Below are 20265 nucleotides of genomic sequence, written 5' to 3' on the forward strand. Positions count from 1 at the left end.
GTAGTAGTAGAGTAGTAGAGAGAGAGAGAGAGAGAGAGAGAGAGAGAGAGAGAGAGAGAGAGAGACAGAGAGAAAAAAGTGCATGCAAAGCGAAAAAAAAAACATAATTAATTTTTTATTCTGATGTATGAAAACGAAAAGTGACTCGTGAAAAAAAACAATTTTGCATAGAAAAAACGATTTTGCTAAAATATAAAATGTAAAATGTAAAAATTTTACTAGATACAAATCTGAAAATAATTTTGTTGGATCATTAAAGTAATTATGTAGAACGTTCAAGTAATAAGTAATGCTGCAAAAAGTTCTGACGTTCTAGTAATTAGTTTTGGCGTCTTACGTATAATTATTTTAATAACTTAACAGAATTATTTCAAATCTGTATCTAGTTAAATTTTTAAACACTTTAGCAAAACCGTTCTTTCCATATGTTTGGAATGATCGTAGTGATAGGTAAATAGGTCGTATACACAGAAAAATACTTACTGCACACAAGTAATAATTATTTATCCATATATCTCAAAAGTTCATGTATCTCCAAATCTATATCTTAATTTCATTACAAGCATCAAATTTATTCAAAATAGATTCTGAATCTTAATAAGTTTTACTTCAAGATTATTAAATTAAAACAAATTTGATTTGTTTATCCTACAAAGTCGTTTCTTCAATCGATTTTATAATATAAAACAAAATCTTATTTTTTGAGTACACAATAAGTTTTTAAAATTTGTAATAAGCACATTTTAAGATCATTATCAATAAAATATTCTTTTAAAGATAACTGTTATTTAAAAGGAAGAAAATAAATTGAGTAATCACTTTTCTTAGCAATAGAGTGCTATTTTTCTGTGTTTTATTTATTATTATCATCCATGATGATCCGAAATGTCGCGAATCGAATGTAGGTAAAAGCGGCGAAACGTTCATGTTCGCACCTCTGAATGTTAATGTCGCTGACAGTTTTACCACTTATCACTGCTATGCTATGTCGGTGGAACCGATGCACTTTCGCGGAAACCGGTTTAATCCGACGTCTAGGGCACCGCTAATAGACCTCCATGAAATCTACGTGGTTCAACCGCATCAGCGATGATTCTAAGAATAATTCATTTTGTTGTCCCGATCGGATATGAAAACGTGGCGACAGGGGATTGGCCTTTAAGCCATCGAACGTGCCATTTCAACGATAATACGAGGCCGAAGATAAAACGCATACGTCGCGGAATTGTTCACCCGCGACGCACGCTCAACTTGCTCTTGCCGACCCGCATGCTTGGGTCGCGAGAAAGAGGATTAATATTCCCAGCGGATGGTTCTTTAAGCTAATACACATTCTTTGACATCGGCGGCCACGTTAGCCGATCGGGACTATGATTCCGCGGCAACTTGTAACATCTGCACAGTCGTAACTCGCTCTTCTAGGAGGACAACACTCGTAAGTTACTATCGCGACGGGTGAGCTGCGCGAACGCTGTAATTTATATGTTACAACTGCCGAAGTTACGAAGCGAGGCTTTATAGCCGCGGAGATTCCCTCAGCTAACCAGGGAAACGGAGTTCGCGGAGACGCGGTAAAACGTCACTCCGCGCCGATCCGCTTCAGCCCTGTGATCACCGGCTGCGCGATCAGGAAAGATGTATGACAGCTAGTCGAGAGGAGAAAATGCACGGGTCATCGATAAGCTGTAAATTAGCGCGGAAGACAACGACCTCGGCAGGATATCCCGCGGGAAAACGCATTTCCCGTGTCGTTCGCGTAGGATCGCGCAGTTAATTCAAATCCTATCAACGTTGCGCGCCACGAATAATCGATGTCTCCGAGCTTATACCGAGCATATAATCCCAGCGTGTGTAGAAGGCCAGGCACGTATCTGCTTCTTCTCTTCTTCTCCTCACTACACCAAGCAAATGTTTATTAGAAGCGAAGGGCGATCCATCGTCGGGGATACGGCTCAACATTTTTAACAATTTCCTCGATCCGCGAAGAGCTTCGGTCCTCCTTTTTCGCATTCTCATGTAATAACAGGTCTCAGCTCTCGCTGGGGATCGACCGGCTCGCTCGCTTGTCCCGAGACAGAAAACCGGCACAGCCGCCGGCGATTGTCGTAGGTAAGTGAGTTTGACGTATACCGACATCGTGTATACCGCACCATATGTATTCCACGGTTCCGAATACCTCTCTACCTCTACTTTCCTCGCACTCTCACTTCACATACAGAATCTATACGCTAGTCTTTCCCTTTCTTCACCTTGTCCTCGTCCATTTTTGATTATCCAATGATTGACCGCCTTGGAGAGATTTTCAAATATTATTAGGAGCAGAGATTAAGACATCTGAAGAAAGAGAGAGAAAGAGAGAGCTCATTGTTGAGATTGCTATGAGATCTCAGTTGATCGAAGGAAACGTGACCGTCTTGGAAAATTGAATTCGAGATCGTGCACGATCATTCGTACATGAGGCTCGATTGCACCGAACCTTCGAGTGACAAATAGCGTTCACGATTTACCGTAACTCTTACTTGTCGATAATGCCGACTAAGAAAAACAGGGATATCGCTCCGATCGCTCAGATATGGCTACACATAATGTGAAGAACATAATGCTTAATAACTAAACTACCTATTTCTGTGCATTTGTATCTGAGAAGTATACTTTAACATATATTTCGATAGGCGTCAGAACTGGCGAATTTAAAAAACAACGGTCATTGCGAGGTTATTGCCGTTTCGCATCTATTCTTACTTACCAGACTGCTTGTTCGAGGAAGAAAGTACGGAAGAGGAGTAATGTCCCAAGTTTAGATGGGCAAATTTCCAAAATTTCAACTGACAACAGCCAAAAAATAACCATTTTGGATTCATCATAGAAATATGAAAAAATGTAAAAATAAGATACGAGATTGATGTTCTTTTAGCTTTTTAATTATAAACAAAAGCTTTAAACCGAAAGTAACATCAAGAAGTTATTCTGCTCAATATCTAAATTATCGTAAAATAAAAAATAGATATTGCATTTATAATATTATTAATATTATTATTATTATAATTTATAATATTATTAATATATAAATATCTGTTAATCTTTCGAAGTTGACTAAATTTATAAGACCATTCAGTTTATATCAATTAAAAGACACTAATTAACCAAAATGACTCTATTATAAAAACATGAATACTAAAAGAATGAAATACGTTTTAACAAAAGTAATCCAAATTTGATTAGATGTAACATTAAAAAAATTTAGTCGTTTGATTTTTGACGAAAAAAATTTATAATTGAGTGGGTCAAACAAAATCATCGGTAACTTCAAAAGATTAAAAAATGATAATTTATGTAATATCATAAAATGCGTTAGTTATATCTATTTTATTTTAGTGTATCGATAAACTGTTATCGATATAACAAGATATGCCAACAGGTGTGACAAGAAAAAGTAATATTGATCATTTGTTAAGAAGATATCATTCGATTAATTATCAGTAAAAGAATATTAGCATTGAAATTTCTAAAGCGGTAGTCATGAAACACCGAGCCACATTGTATTTTATCAACGTGCACCGAGCACAAGGCTGTTATCAATGCACTTCCGTGGAAAAAGACAACGCGCGCAGTAGAAAGTGCGTTTACACTTCGCTCTCATTCCTGCGAATGGAATGACAGATTGCAAAAAACGGGAACGACGGCTAAGCTCTTCGTAGATACTTTTCTTATCATAATAGCCGAAGCTATGCTTAAGGAAAACCCGTGTTTCGAAGAATCGATCACTAATAGATACCCACGCCGTACTCTACGTAGAAGAAACCGATTTTTAACACCTCTCTGTGAGACCAGATGATTAGTTAAGATCTGCTAAGTGTATACTTAGGTAATATTTAGATTAAGCGAGTGGACTGTGGAATGTATATGAACATGTTTGTCACTTGCTTCAGATATTGATTTAGTTTTAGTTTCAATTCAGTTCGCAGAACTGGATTGATTAACATTATCAATACATAACAGTGCTATATCTGATCTCATGTCAAACGCAAATTTATAATACAATATCACATTACAAATATTTCACATTTATACGTATATTCTTTCTAATATGTTTATTCTACTCGACATATCACGACAAAATTATACATTTAAAATGAATTTTAACAAGATTTATGCTATATTTTATTTATATACATTATAACGCATTTGAAAAGTTAAAATAGCCGGTCGCGGTGCACACGGAACAGTGTGAGGAGCTAAAATAAACTGCATGCTTGCGTAATCTTGCGAAATTCCGCTTTAAAAAGATTTTCCAGCGCAAAAATGCGATCTATTTTTTGAAATTTTTTAAAAGAAAGTCACGACACATATTCTTTTATACTCTTACATATCTATTTATATACATTTAATACAGTATCTACAATATAGCATCTAGAAATTTTAGTATGGCTAAATATATTCGTTAGTTTTATATTATGAAGATTTAAAAACAAAATATGTAAAGAAAGACATTTGTCGTTGATTGCATGCAGTCTTTAACTTAACTGAAACGAAAAATTCAAATAGACTTTTTTTCTTTTGAATTAGAAATATCTTTTTAAAGGAAAATAAATACGTTCTGAACATAATCGAAAAAAGACTTTTATTCTTTGACACAAAAAATAATGACTTGACATAAAAAAGAAATTGTACCAGAAATTTCAGAAAACGTTGGTTACAAAATTATGAATACATGTTGAAAAACCTACATAGAGAAAATATTTCTTATATTCATCCATATAAACTAGAGCGTACTTTATATTAATTATCGCTGGAAATATAATCTGACGTGTCTCTATTCAGAATATAACGATACAATACGTTTTTTAGGTCAAGTCTTCGTATTACAATCGTCAGTCCAACGTGGTGATCAAATCTTCAACAAAACACGCACGTATACTAGCTATATGTTCGCACAAGTACATCTACCGCTGATGTCATTTGCTATTCCGGTGATTGCTTCTGGTGATGCTTCCGATATATGTACACGCGATCTGCGCGTCGTCCGCTATTCCGGTCTTAACCCTGGATCGTTTCGTGCGAGGTTGCTTATTCGTCTTGAACCAAACGTGTTCATACATTAAAAATCTCCGTTTTTCACGGCACGCGTGAATAAACAATCATAAAATAACGGAGCGCCTGACTATCTCATTCGTTGCTTTGATAACGTTTCCTTTCGTTGCTTGATAACGTTCAATAAATTTGACATTCCGCTAGCTTTCAAAGCGCGGCTCGTGATATCAACGATATCAACTTCCATGTGAAATCATTCGACGATGTCGATAATGTCGAAGTCTATGATTTATGATTTCGGTTTGAAATTTTATTAAAGGCGAAATATATATCTTAGTTTTCTGGATTCATCCGTACACATGCGGCACCGATCGTTGATTGCTACATGGATTTTATTGCCTTTCACAGTTATGTTCTCGTTCGATCATAAAAAGGAATTTGTGTTAGGACACGTCATCGCCTTATCGGGTGTATTAAGCGGGATCAATTGTACTTGAATAAAAGTAGGTCGCTGGGCGATTATTTTCCTGATCTCTCATAAACCATCATGACTTACGATGATTTTTATCTCGAAATATCTGCTGTATCTTCCACTTTGAATAAATATCGAGCCGCGAAATATCCAGAACAAACTGGGCGCTCACACATCATCTATTTATAACTTCTCTGACGGCGGTCACTGTATCTGTAAGCGCCTCTGTTTTATTTGGCTTTACGAGAAGAGAATCCGCGACGAGGCTACTATATCTGCGGTTTGCCGCGTCTATATCGGGTCTTCCTGGCAGGTGCGGGAGCAGACCGCGATTATCCCAGCAAATGTCAGCGACCTCTCAGATGACCCAGGCGTCAACCGAGCGATCGGTATTTCGCTCTTGGCTGAGTCGCATGTGGCCACTAACTCGACTCGAGGAAATACAGGAAGTACGCAGCTCGCTCGGCACGGTCCTTCACGTCGGATGGTTCATCGTCGGATCGGCTGTTCTTACGGATCGTTCGGTTTACGGTAGGAATCGCGAACACGCCGTGCCATAGAGACTTTACGAGCACACGAAGCTCTTATTGCATATCACGGCAATGTGCACGGCCGCATCGCGTCGCGTCGGCCGATGGCCCGGCGATCGTCCGGTAAACCTTCAGAAGCACGTGCGAGCATAATGCATCTTCCGCCGTCTTTGTCGTTGCAGTCTGCTGCTGCTGTCTCAAGACCACCCGCCGTAATAATAAAGTCGCCTGAGATTTGCCTCACATATGGCTGACATCTGACGTTATACGTGCTTTTGCTCCGCAGAAGAAATTCCATCTACGAAATCGTGATCGAAACACAATAATCAAGCGCGATGCGCCAATGCAGTAGTTTAGAGTTCCTCTAATATGGGCGAAAATAGAAATAGAAAACAAAATTAAAATCTTTAGCAACATCTTTAACAAAGATGTAATTCCTTTTTGTAAAAGTTGACGTTTCAGTTAATATTTCATATTTATTCACAGTTATGTTTTAGTATCTCAATTTTATCTTTGAAATGAAATAATATATGCTCTCCTTTTAATATTTTTAGTTTTTTGTTTCTTAAATTAACTGTCTTGTTAATTGCATTAGCAACATGAAAACAAAATAAAAGGATGATGAATTTTTTCACTTTCACTTCCAATCTGATGCTATTGCACAATCGTAATGTTAATTGTTGATGACCGTGAATAAAGAATCTATAATCGAAGATTAGGCCGATTAGGGAATAAATTGGAAGATTAAGGGAAAGTGTACGTTGCCAGATGACGATCAGGTCGTATGTTAATATTTATGACAGTGAATAGGAAACTGGCAGCATCTTTCGGGTTGTTGGGCACGCTTAATTGATCGGAGAGAGCCAATTTGAAATGAAATATACCACGGATAAAAGATTCTCGACGTGGAAAAGTTGCGTGACGAGTCGAGAGTTACGTGTTTGCCCAGGTGCAAGTGGGCTAGGTCGTTTTCTAAACCGCGTGCTGATAATGTGTCTGATGGATGCTCGGGAACGTAGGAAATAAACATCCGGATAATAAAACTCGATGGAATTTGATAGAATTCGACCTGTCCGTCTTGTCGTTATTACGCTCTGACACGTGTTCTAACGGTACATCGCTCGGTTAAAACCTAATGCCGGACAATTTAACACAAATTGGACTTTCTCGCTCCTAGAAATTTTTACGTTGCGCAATTTTACAATCGATGTACTAGTAAAAATCTTCCGTTATTTTACTCCTCTGAGAAGCTAGATTTTATAAATATAGTTGGAAATTATGTAACAATATTTATTAATATGATAAAAAATTTATCTGAGAATATATGAAAATTATGATTAATAAAAAATGAGATTATATCAAAAATGTAATCGTAATACGTATTATACAATTGCACTATCATATTTGCACTGCCATATTTTTTCATTGCATTTTATTTTATATTTGAGGATTTATTTAATTCTAAAATATAATTTAATATATTATTTCAAGATATGACAAATACAATAGAGAGACATGGAAATATTAATGTCAGCGTACAATTAAATTTTTCTTTTTTTAACAATTAATTTTTTTATTATCCGCGCATATGAATAAAATATTTCTTATTGTGCAAAAATTACTCGTAAATTTGCGAACAATTTGTGTTAATCATTTAATCGTAAGGTAGACCGTCGTCGAGAAGATACCGTTTCTCGAGACGGTTCCGTGACTTCGTGTCCGGTGTCATCCGGTCTCAAGTCGCTGGCTATTGTCTTCGCTGGTTATTTCGTTTGTCGTTCGTCTTTGTCACGTCGTCGTTGCACTTATATTTCCTTGGCGCTACCGTTTCTTGGTGGATAGTTGTAAGTCACAAACAGGACGATGTGCTTGGTAGCTTATCGAAGTCGAGCAAAATAAACTTCCGTATGACGCTTAATTAGACATAAATTGCTGTAATTATTTATTATTTTCAAATTATTTTGTGATAATTTCTTTTACATTTTAAAATATTTTTTGTATATATATTGTATATACACACGATAGTCACACATATACACGTGATTTCTTATGTTTATCGCAACCATTCATCTCTGATGATGCAGAAAAAAGGTTTATTTTGGTTGTATGTTATGCGAAAGTTCCATTCTGAAATACGAGAATATTGTCTGAGTTTCGCTTCAATGGAGATATTTAATAGTTACAAGAACTTTCTGAATCGTACTTACTAATCATCTAAATTATATTTACTAATCATATGGCAATGAATGTTGTAACGCTGCGTATCATTATTTTGTTTTCATGAAATATCTTTCGATATTAAATTATACGAGATTGTCTATACATATTTGTAAATCAAATGTTTCAATATTTGGAGACTTGACAAACCACTCTTCCCTTTCAAATTCTGCTCTCGTTAATGAATGTGAATACTACCGGTATTACCACTATCACTGCTAAATGCGCTTGGAATTAGCTACGATTGCATACCATTAACCCAGTTTCCAAACTAGTCATCAAATGAATCTCGTTGTAGATATACGAAAAAGGATGTTACGAAGTATGGAAAGTTTTTAGTCTTAATGCACTTGCTCTTCTTTTACGTTAATGCAGGATGCTAAAGTAACTGTTTGCTTAATATTTAATGGCAGTTAAGTTATCCGTCAAAATAAATGAATGCACAGAATGACGCAAATACGTCGATAATGCGATACAACGCGTATTTACTCTAATTTCATAATTATAGTTCAATAATATTTTCCATTGCTGGCGAAATGGCAGCGGGCGGTCCACAAAAATTAAGTTTCACCACTTTTATGCACTATTGGTGAAACGATTTATCGCATCTCTGTGGTAATTATCTCGATAAACGCGGCGCAAAGTTTTACTCTCTTATTTCCTTTCTATATCCGAGAAATGATATATTATATAATATCAAGTGTATATTTTTACGACCACACCTAGGAAATATCTGTCGATTGTAGATAAGAGTAATCGATAAAAAAGTACAACGTGTGACATTTCATCAATAGTGCATAAAAGTCCTTATCCTTTATTTTTTTTTCTTTTCACGAGGATATCTTCCCAGTCCTTGAGATATAAAAATAATAAATTTATTCTGAATCAAGTGAAAGATGTATTTAATTGAGGCGAAAATTCATTGTGACTCGATTCAAGCCACATGATATGCGCTCTTTTCTTGATAAGTTTTGCTTGATATCATCGGATATAGCATAGTGAAAGATGTCGATGGACAAGAGCAACCAGTGTAAGTGATACTTTGCGTGTTGTCATCGTCGACTACTCCGTTTCTGCGATATAACTACGTATGTAGTTGCAAGAATTAACAAGGTAAAACAAGATTTATAATGCAATGACGGATTTAGAACTTTTAGCAATTCTAATCGAAACAATATTTAAATCCTTATAAGAATAATAAAATTTTGGTAGAATATAATTTATATTATTTAGCTGATTTAATAAATAGAATGAATATACATATTTCTTATACAAATATATTATAATTTATTTTTAGAAATATTTAATATCGGAGATAAATGTATTTCGCGAATTACGGGCAAGATAGAAAATAAAAAAAAAGTACAAGTAGAAAACAAAATTATTATATTTATTCGTGACGATTTTAATAGTGACTAAAAAATTGTTAAATATAAAACGGCTTAATTTTTAATATGTCAAATGACATGCGAATTAGCGTTTCTTCTTCTATTATTCCGCACGTAACTTTGCACCAAATCGAATTGACTTCTTGGCAAAGGAAACATTGCATTACACTTAGCAGTATAGGCTCCATGTTCGAACAGAAATTCAAGGGCCAATTATCGCACCGCAGATACAATGCCGATCGCGACATGACGAAAAATGAAAACGATTCGTGTTTCGCGTAACGAGGATTAGCGATAACGCTGCGGGTCGCCATTTCCGATTATCGGAAAAAAAGAGAGTATGTCCGTCTCTCGCATAAATCTGAATCACAATTAAAAGAGTGCCTCTTTATGAATGATTATTCTTGTTTATTTTTGTGGTGCGAATGAAAAAAGGCATTTATCGTTATTCAATTTCGCGTCAGATTTACGAATTGTAGTGCGCTGCGATTTCGAACCTTTTTCATTATGCAAAATTTGCGCAATTAATGCAAATGTCGTGTAAGATATATTTATGTTTATATGTCGACAATAAATATGAGATCACTGTCAGAGTTCATTATTAATTTATCGTGAGGCTTATTCATGGCGCCGCACTTCATCTTTTTGATCATCGACACTGTGGAAAACATGATCGAACACCAACGAACAAGCCAACACGCTCGTGGTGGCACAGGGTAACCTTTTTTCTGACATTTCTGCCTCATAGGTTGGTTTATTCGAAAGGTCAAACCGTTGCGCTCTCGAATATCTAGCGCAGTCGCGGGAAGGAGAAAGAAAGTGCGGGGTAGGAGAAAAGAGAGAAACGTGCAACGGTTCTGACACTCTTCTGCTGGGTAATCTCCTCTTCCTGTCGAAGGTCGGGCGCAAGTCAAATGCCCGTTCGTCGAACCGTGTCGTGGGTTTGAAACATCTTAGCCGGAGTGCGTATCGAGTAGTTAGTCGATCGCTGGTGCGTTGCAGGTAGTCACCCAATCAGAGCGAGAAGGAAACAAAAGAAAGGTGAAAAGAATTATCGTCCCGTGAGATCGAGTCTACATCCTGTATCCCAACCGGACAGAACTTTAGTCCGGCGTGCAATAATTATTAGTCGATTGTTTAGATACTCGTACTCTCTTTTCTACCTTATTACTGACATCTTCTGCCGGTAATATCTTTCCATTTTCGCGCGAATCGTTTCAGACTATTTCTCAATAGTCTCTCGCGTGCTTCGTGGCCCGAAAAATCATGGATCGATGAATAAAGAGGTGTCGGGTCACAGAACGCGCCTTGCCATTATCATCGTTCCACCGTTGACTCGCGAAACGTATTCTTGCTCTGCTTTTCATACAATTACTCGCGTCGCGCGAAATCGTCCTTGCCCGACTTCTCGCCTTTCAAGAATACATTCGACGTCGCACCAGTTGGAATTTAATAACATATCCTCGCATACATACATCGATCGTATTCAACGAGCGTGATTCTTCTACATTCTCGCGAAAGCGTATATGGTTTGTGACCTTACCCTGCACATAAGAGTGGCATGGTTCTCTTCTTTATGAAACACCGATCTCCCAGTCAACATACCGATTCCGCGCGAACTGATGGTTATATACAGCCCGATAAGTAAATCTTATGCGTTCAGTATACCTCCACCTCATTCGAGAGGTATGGAAAGGATTGCTCGTAACGCGTCTCCGTGTCATTTAAGAGCCACGTTGCACGTAATTCAGGGAAAGTCACATGCTCGTAAATCAGCCTGGGTACCGTTAGATTTGCAATGATAATCTCATGGTAATGTATGCGATTCGCTCGAGCAAACGAACGAGAAAATAATTAATAACTCCAGGTAATCCGAGTTCGCCGAACTGTCAGTAGCGGATATTGCGATCCTTGGGGGTTTATGAGTTTGCGACACACAGTGGAGAGTTTACAAAAACAGTGTTTCTTTCGTTCAGTATCTCGTTAGCCCTCTTCCTTTGATTTCCATACCTGTGATAGATAACGTTTTATAACTCTGTTTTATGAGAATGTGGATGTGGCTATTAAATTTTCTAATGACATAATTCACGTTGCGATGGCGCTTACGCCATTATAAATTGTTGATTATAAATGTTTTACATCGAGATTTTATATGATATTTAAATAACACGAAACGTAAATAGTTTGTAAAGTAGTTATATGATAGAAATTATACTAGAAATATAAATGCAATTTTGACGATATTAGATGTTTCATGCATTAAATGTATATGGCGATTAATATGTTTGTGTATTCTTCTCTTTGATATAATATTTATGTAAATAACATATTGTTCTGCCGATTATATGTTTTGTTCTCATTTGAAAGAAATTACAGAAAATTACTGAAAATTATATGGAACCTATCTATGTCAAGGAAGCGAGACGAGCCAGCAAATCACAAATTATGTTGGCGATACGAATGATTCCAGATTGTGCGTGATCGTTGATTGATACGCACAAAAGACGCTCCACAGAGTGGTTTTCAAGATCAGTTGCTTCGGATTTCCGGACGATCTGTCGATCAGTCTCACAAGCTGTATCGATCACGCAGAGTAAGGTGTACTTACAGTTATCTCTAATTCAATTGATCGATCGTGGGATAAGCGCAATGTACGGCGGGACATTGCGGATACATGGATTATAATGATGATGCTATACCTAGCAACGGAGGCGGTTATTTACCATTCAATTACTTTACAATTACGGGATCGCGTGTGCCCGTATCTTAAATTACGCGATGCCATTTTAGCAATAAAAGCTTTAACCCGTTCAAGACCTTTAATAATTGATAATTACAGAATGAACGATACAGGAAAAAATCATGAGCTCGTGTCTCCAAAGATTAACAAGTTCTGATAAAAATAAATCTTGATGGTACCATTAATGGTGATCGTTACCATTAATGGTTCTCGAGAAATTAAAATAACGACAAGTTGAATTTACCGTTATGTACAATCACGCAACTACTTGTGACTGATTAATTGACCGTGACAATTATCAATAATAATTTAATAATGGTAAGTATAACATAATTGACAAAGACGTTGAACAAATATAAAAAAATTGTTACAATTAAACTTACCCTTGGTGAGAGTGCGGAGGTGCAGGTCTCGGCGGAGGCGGCAAGGACTTCCTACCCGATATATTCTGCCGTGGTGCTAAAGGCGGCGGTGGCGAACTAGGAGAATCCGTGCTATATTTCTCCGTCGGACATTGAGGCTGAGGTTTCTGTTTAGGGATATCAACGTACTTCGGCGGTAGTGCATAATAACCGTGCGTAGTCCTCTGCGTTACATCATTAGAACGTTGATGGTGATTAGGAACGTATTTCGGGGGTTCGTGATATTTTTGTGGGCTTGACTCCGAGGGAAACAATTTTGAACTAGCTTCGTATCCCGTTTTTACCGGGCTGCCAATGGAAAAACTGTGATTTCCGCTCTTCAGGTATTTGGACGGACTCTTCGCGACTTCTGTCACTGGCAGATAATTCGGTCTCGAAGATGGACTCGCAATAGCATTCTTATCTGCATTTTTAGGCACTTGAGGTTGCGGTCTTTGACCTGAAGAAGATTCTAATCTCTGGCCAGAATCGTTTCGTAACAAACCGGACGCGTCGACACGCGTCCCGTCAATTCGCATCGATTCCTGTCGAATAATCCTCGGTTCCACGGGAACTTGCGGGGCAGGTCTCTGATTCCCGGAATCACTGTATCTTTGCGATATGAGATCAGGTAGTTGCGCCGGAGGTCTAGTTGAAAAAGATCTCTCCTCGGATATTCTCCTCGTCGGAGCTATCCTCCCATTCACCATAAGTTTCTGGGTAGAAGGATATCTTAAACTGGAACGTCCCGTGACTACCATCCTGTGAGTGGCGAAGCCAGCCGAGACTCCATTCTCCAGTACCATTTCAGAATCCACGTGTTTCAATGCCGCGGTGGATCTCACGAATTGATGCTGTTCCTGTTCCTGTACGCCTGTTTTCGTCGAATTCGGCGAAGATTTACCGGTGGGCTTATCGTGATCTCTCTTGGCGTTATGTTTCGATCTTTTCATGGAATGTCTTTCCGACTTATGTCGTTCGCATGACCTTTCACGACTGATCTTTGCCGTTTCCTCCGTCTGGTGATGAATGTTGTTAGATTTTCGCTCTGTAAAACAATCCTCGCTGAGTTCAGGTGGTGGGGGTGGCAATGGATCGTCGCAATCGTGGACCTCACTTTCTGTGACTGTCGGCGGCGACGGAGGTGGTAAGTCGGGGCTGGGTATACGTTCATTGAAAGCGGTTCTCAGGTGTGGCTTTTTAGGCGGTCTCTCGGGCACCCAGTCATCTATCGATATAGCTGGTCCAACTATCACAGGACCTAATAAATCCGTGGAGAGACTACTGCAACTGTTGCTATGTTGATGCTTAGGGCTCGGCAAGTCACCATTTCCTTGATTCTGAGCTCTGCTAACGTTTTCTCTCCACGTTCCACTGACATAATCTGATGCTGAACTGGCTCTTCGGGATGAGGAAGGTCTCGGTCGGGGAGGAGGCTGAGGTGGTGGACTTTGAGGACTCTGAGAAGCTGGCGCAGGACCTTGCGCCAACTGAGGTTCCGATCGCCAAGACGCTTGATGATGTCTTTCGTAGTAAGATAATAGCGCTTTCTTTTGAATTGCTTTCAATGTAGGATCGGATACCCTATGACGTTTTTCTGGATCCAAATAAGTGTAACGCATTTGTTGTTGTTGTTGCTGCTTTTCTAATTCGTTAATGCGTTCAGCTACTGAAAGCTGCGGTTGTGGCGGTGAATTTAAGGTCATTCTAGAAAAAAGAAATGTTGCACATGTTGTAGTTTAAGATCATAATTGTAACAAAGAAGTATAATAATTGTAGAAAAATATATACATCAATTTACCTTGAAGATTGCGTGGATTCTTGTGGTTGCGTTGTACTGACTGGATAAAGTTTTCGTTTGCTACGTTCGCGATCCAAATACAGCACGCTTTCCGAATGATGTCGTTGAGGAGTCTGCACTCTGGCACTGTGAGCAATCAGCTGCTTGCTGCATTGGATTCCATTAGTTTGACTCACGTCGGACATCGATCCGTGTATAGGATTCCAATTTTCAGAACTCTGTGGACTTTCTGTTCCAACTTGCTGACACGTAGGACTTTGCGGCATAGATTGAACATACTTGTCATTCTCCAGACTGCTCGAATTGTCCCATGATTGATTCGTTTGTGATCTATCATTCAGCGAATCGTCATCGAGATTAGATTCCTGCCACTTGCTGTCTCGAATCGTCGACGTTTGGCAGATATCACTGATCGACGCGGACGTCGTACATTGACCGATCACCGCTGGCAAGCTGGGCCTATTCTGTCCCTGCTTATTTCGATCGTTCATCGAAGACTGCCATTTGTCAAGACTGTGCCTTCCTTTTCCTGGCGGACCTATTCCGGACGTACTGACATCACTCATGGAACTCTGCCACTTTTCGTGACAAACATTGTTGGATTTTTGAGTTATGATCCCTCCATTTACACTGCTAACATCTGACATAGATCCATGATGCCATCGATCTGCTACTACTTGGCGAGGAGGCATACCGCTCGATACGCTGACATCCGACATCGAACCGTGCCATTTCAAAGTCTCGCTACTAGAAGCGCTACCACTAGACGTAGTCACTACGCTGTCTCTACCCTCTCGAGAAGTATCTTCCCAAGACGCCGTGGGTCTTTGTGCTACTGCCTCGCTGTCTCTCCTCAATCTGATAAAAGAAGCAATCTCTTATTACAAAGACATCACATGGTGTCTGATGTTAATAAAATGATGTGTAAAGATAATCTTGCCTGTCGAGAAACGGTGTGTTCGTTGTAGAATCCACGCTGGATACATAGCTATGATATCCCTCGGATTGCGCATAGCTAGCTTGTTGAGAATGCTGCACTCTCGTATATTCTTCAAGACCAGCTTGCGTTAAGGTTGTTTCGCGATAGAGGTCCACCTAAATAAATAAATTCCACATGAAAATAAGAAAAAAAATATCTACAGCTGTTAAGCTGTTGTATGTTTTTTTATATTGTATTCTCAGAATATTTCGGCTCGAATTATTATTCGACTGAATCTTCTTACCTGGGACACCTGAGGGTCCTGGTAGCTTCTAACATAAGCCTCCAGATCAACATGATTCAAAGTCTGAGACTGCTGTTCTCGTTCCGGTGGTGATGGAACCACATATTCCGCATCTCCCAAAGCTTTGCCTTCACGATCCACGCGCGGCCACAATCTCGGCTCTTCTTCAACACTACTTCTGTTGCGTGACTCGTAAGTCTCAGCTGGGATCTTCTCGCAACGCTCCATTACCGTCTTCAACTGCAATATTCAATTTTTGCAGTGTAATAGAAAATGTATTTAGAAAGTGGCACTTGACAAAGTAATTTTTATTACACATTTTACATTTACAATAAAGTAACACAGGGAATTGGATTAATAAAATACTTATATAAATTTACGCGATTGAAAAATATTTTTGCATCGGCAATATATATGCCTTTTATGTCTTAGCAACGATTAGCTTTCAGCTGCAGTATTCTATGACTCACGATCTTATTCACTCTCGCATTTCCTCGACAAGAGAAATAGTAAAAAAGTCTTAATCTCAAAATAGATCAGGAGGGAGCTAATTGCGTGCGTTCTAAATTAGAAATGCCGGTCTAATAAAATTTCATGGTCAACGAAAAAAGATAACTTGGTTAACTATAGCATCTTTCTCTGTTTTTTTTAATCCACAATCTTCTCTTTGCTTGATACCGGGAGTTGGTATATACTGAAATTTACGACGCGATGCGGGTCAGACCATCAAAATACCACGGCCTACTTCTGAGAAAGCCAGTAGCACACTGGCGATTATGTCACTGAGAGAAAGGAGGGTGCGGGTGTGGGAGATTAATTGCATACATCGTTTTAGGGCGCAGCACAGTATATACACCAAGGTCTTGCCCCGAGGTGATCCCGATTCTTAACGCTCGCCCGAATAAGTCCCCTTAATTGTTAAACACGTGGATGGTGTCGACGTGAAACTTTGTAATTCATTTAAAAGCATGAGGAAAGTGTTTCGATAAGCTCTGTTGCTTCGTGACTTGTTTATACCGCCGAGGTACTTTGGTGTCATGTAAACGAGATGCGATTTTGCAACCGGCAAGACAATCGAGAACGGCTGACACGACGAATTCTGAGCTACAACAGGAAGGATTTCTATAAAGAAATCGGGCTAATGCAATCGAGTAAATGATAGAAATTGAAAATATCTTTATTAAGTTAATATAAGTGTAATTTATGTATAATTTCTAGAAGCTAATAATAAGACTATCTTATTTATCCATTCGTATTACACGCTACCTGTTCCTATTAATTTTCGCGATTAATTCTTGTAAAACTTATTCTTTTTATAGCAAATGAGTATTAATATTTAATAATAAAACCTACAAAAATAACGGAAATTGAAATCGTGTACTTGCGTGCGATATCTTTTATGTATTCAATTAATAGTAAATCACGTTACGTCGCTATGCAAATGCACAGTCTACATTCAGATTGTATAAGCGATGCGATCGTTTTACGGAAAACGAAGAGGCTTTACAAGTTACCTGCTGCGTGAATGCAGGATTGGGCCTCTTCGTGTGTGGTCTGGTGTATTGGGCCGGCTTCTCCTTCGGATAGTTGGTGTGATCGGTCCAAGACTTGGAGCGATGAGAACCGCTGTGCCCTGAGCTGTGGATATCCTCGTCAGAGTGTCGTTCTGGCGCGCTTGGCCACGAAGGATACTTCTCGTGTCCCGGGCCGTAACACACGCCCTTGAGGCTGGAGGCATCCCTAACTGGTGGCGTCGGTGGTGGCGAAGCTTCGTCTCTCTCATTAAGAGGGAGCGTGAAGCTATTGAATCCGAGGTTCTCGTTGTATCTAATGGGACAGATAGAAACGTCGCGGTTAAAACCAGTGCCAATTGCACATTGCACGTCTGTGACAGTCGGAGAGACCAGAAATAACACGTGTGACGCAACGTCCTCTCTACGTGGAAACAATTACGCATGGACGCAAAATCGTCTGTTTATTAGCACCTCGCCCAATGAATCACTCGTAATACGGCATTCTCGACCGCAGTGCTTCTGAGCGCAATGTCATTGAACCACTTTATTACCGGGATGTGTGGACTGTATAATTTATGGTACTGTCAACGAGTAACTTGTGCGGTAATCGAGATATTTCCCCAATGTTCTGTTCCGTTATTATTTTCTCGACAATATACTCATATTAAAAAAAACAAAGATATATCCTTCTAGTTAAATATATACTAATTTGCATTTAATAAATCTTATGACGGAAATCTTATCCTATTATCCTTAATAAGCGAATAATCTTATTATTGCAGTACTCGAATTAAACCACTTTATATCGATAATTTATTTTATACACCGGATAATCATTATTTACGATAATTTGTGTCGGAAGAGGATCGAAGGGAGAAAGAGAGAAAGAGCAGAAAAAGAAGCAGGAAAAGAGAGTTGCGTGAGCCAACATCGAGAAAAAAGCGCGCACGTAATCGTGAGCACGTACCCGCAATCGTTCTTATAGCCCGGAGTATTCTTCTTGTGACCGTCGTTGTAACTGGTAACCGCGGTGACCTTCTTGCTGCCGTTACCACCCTCGTGATCATTCTCCGTACTGGACCTCCGCCCGTCGTTTCTGCGACGGTAATATTCGTTAGGAGCCACCGACCGAGGCGGACTCTGCTTAAGGCCATAGCCTTCCTGAGAATACGACGTGGCACTCTTGAAATTGGCAGCCTCGCTCCCGTGACCGTGGCTCGCATATTTGTAGGATCCCGGGGGACAGGAAGGTGGGCCTGGGGCCTCATCCTGGACACGATATCCTGGCGGCGACGGTTGCAACTCCGTCATCGTGTAACCAACGTCCCCGCCATCCGGGATACACCTAAGTGAGCAGAAAATTAAAATCATGAGCTTCGACGTCCCCTGAGATAAAGTTTCGTGATTAGACAGTCGCATAGAATAGATTAAGCGATTACGATTAAGTATAACAGAATTGAGTGCAGCATTTTCGCATATTTATGAGGTAGCACGCGTGCATGCAAATTAAATGTTACGTGAACATTTTATCAATCGATAGATTTAATCTTCTGTAATACTATTAAATCATAATACTATCTCTGCGCGCAATAATTTCTTCTTTTCTATTTCGGAATTTACTTAAATATAGCATCGAAGACTTGTTTCTAGATTTCGAAACAAAAACATACAAAAATTATGTATAATAATTGTGTTACAAAATGCAAATGTGATTAGCGTGCGGACATATTTTTCTGTAGCTAATTTAAGTCATAAAAATTATACCTGTTTTAATCCTTGCTTCGAATGAAATTTAAAATGAATTTTTCGACATCTTGTGATACATGATCGTGGATTTTTTCTACTAATGTAAACGATCGCGATATCATAGATGTACGAGTAGCATCATACTAATCTCACTCTGTTCGCGGGGGAAATTACATTATCTGCAATGCTAATAGGTGCGATTGTAGGATTGGATGTTGAGCGTATCGATTACGAGATAAAATCCGAGGAAAACGTCTTACGACTGGTATTTAACCTTTGGGCGAGTTAGAGACACGTATACATGCAGTTAACTCTCGGGCGACAGAGAAATAATGAGTCGCGTTAATATAGAGGCATACTCAGCAATATGATTGATGTGATAGATAACGCTATTTCCGAGTCAGGGGTCTCTAGAGCGCGTGAATAATGACAGCTTTTAACGAGGAACACGGATGCCAAAAAGTAAAATAGAAACGATTGCATATTTTCAACGCGGAAGGAATCGCCGTGTATCGTTTAACTTTTTGCCAAGCAGGTTTTTATCTATTCTACGGTTAATTTAAATAGTGGATTAATCATACATTACGAGCACTTTAGTTTATTTAAATTGTAAAATGTCTATAAATATTAGTTCTCCCTAGGATGATTACGATAGCACTTTGTAAATTAACGACTTTAACAATGCTCTTTAACTAAGAATTATGGTTAATATTAATTATCAAAATCCTTTTTTCGCAAGAAATTAATGAAAGTACTAAAATATATTATATTTACTAGGTTGAAATATTAAGACAACTCAATCAAAGTTTTTGAACTCGAATCGAGTTCAAAAGCTTTTCGGAATCGAAAAATCATTCATATCATCACTTCATTTTTAACTCAGAAATAAATGCGCATTTATTTTTGAGATCCATTCTGTAGTGTAACATAAACTATACTCTGAGAGAAAAGTTTTGGTATATACAACTATGATACGTTACTAATAAAAAAGTGAGAAAATTTTTATTAGTCACATATCAACAAATTCAATATATATATTAAAATATTTTTCTCAGTGTATGCTACGTGCACATTACGCTAAATATGCACAATTATCGATAAAAAGGAAGTTATATATATATATATATATATATATATATATGGACTTAGTGTAGACAACATAAAGTACTAAAATTAAGTAATAATAAGGTATCTTTAACCCT

The 20265-nt window shown here is 38.5% G+C and overlaps 1 protein-coding gene across 1 annotated transcript in view; it reads right to left on the reverse strand.

Moving 5' to 3' along the window:
* LOC105622809 overlaps positions 1–20265 on the reverse strand; it is a 138055-nt gene that overhangs the window by 28117 nt on the left and 89673 nt on the right. The window contains exons 2-7 of the mRNA XM_012204219.1: positions 18285–18662; positions 17318–17630; positions 15804–16043; positions 15521–15675; positions 14581–15438; positions 12762–14486 (exon numbers count right to left, since the gene is read on the reverse strand). Coding sequence (XP_012059609.1) covers positions 12762–14486; positions 14581–15438; positions 15521–15675; positions 15804–16043; positions 17318–17630; positions 18285–18662 — 3669 coding nt within the window. The remainder of the gene's footprint in view (positions 1–12761; positions 14487–14580; positions 15439–15520; positions 15676–15803; positions 16044–17317; positions 17631–18284; positions 18663–20265) is intronic.

This window comes from Atta cephalotes (genome assembly GCF_000143395.1).
Source record: "Atta cephalotes unplaced genomic scaffold scaffold00049, whole genome shotgun sequence".
NCBI classification, from domain to species: Eukaryota; Metazoa; Arthropoda; class Insecta; order Hymenoptera; family Formicidae; genus Atta; species Atta cephalotes.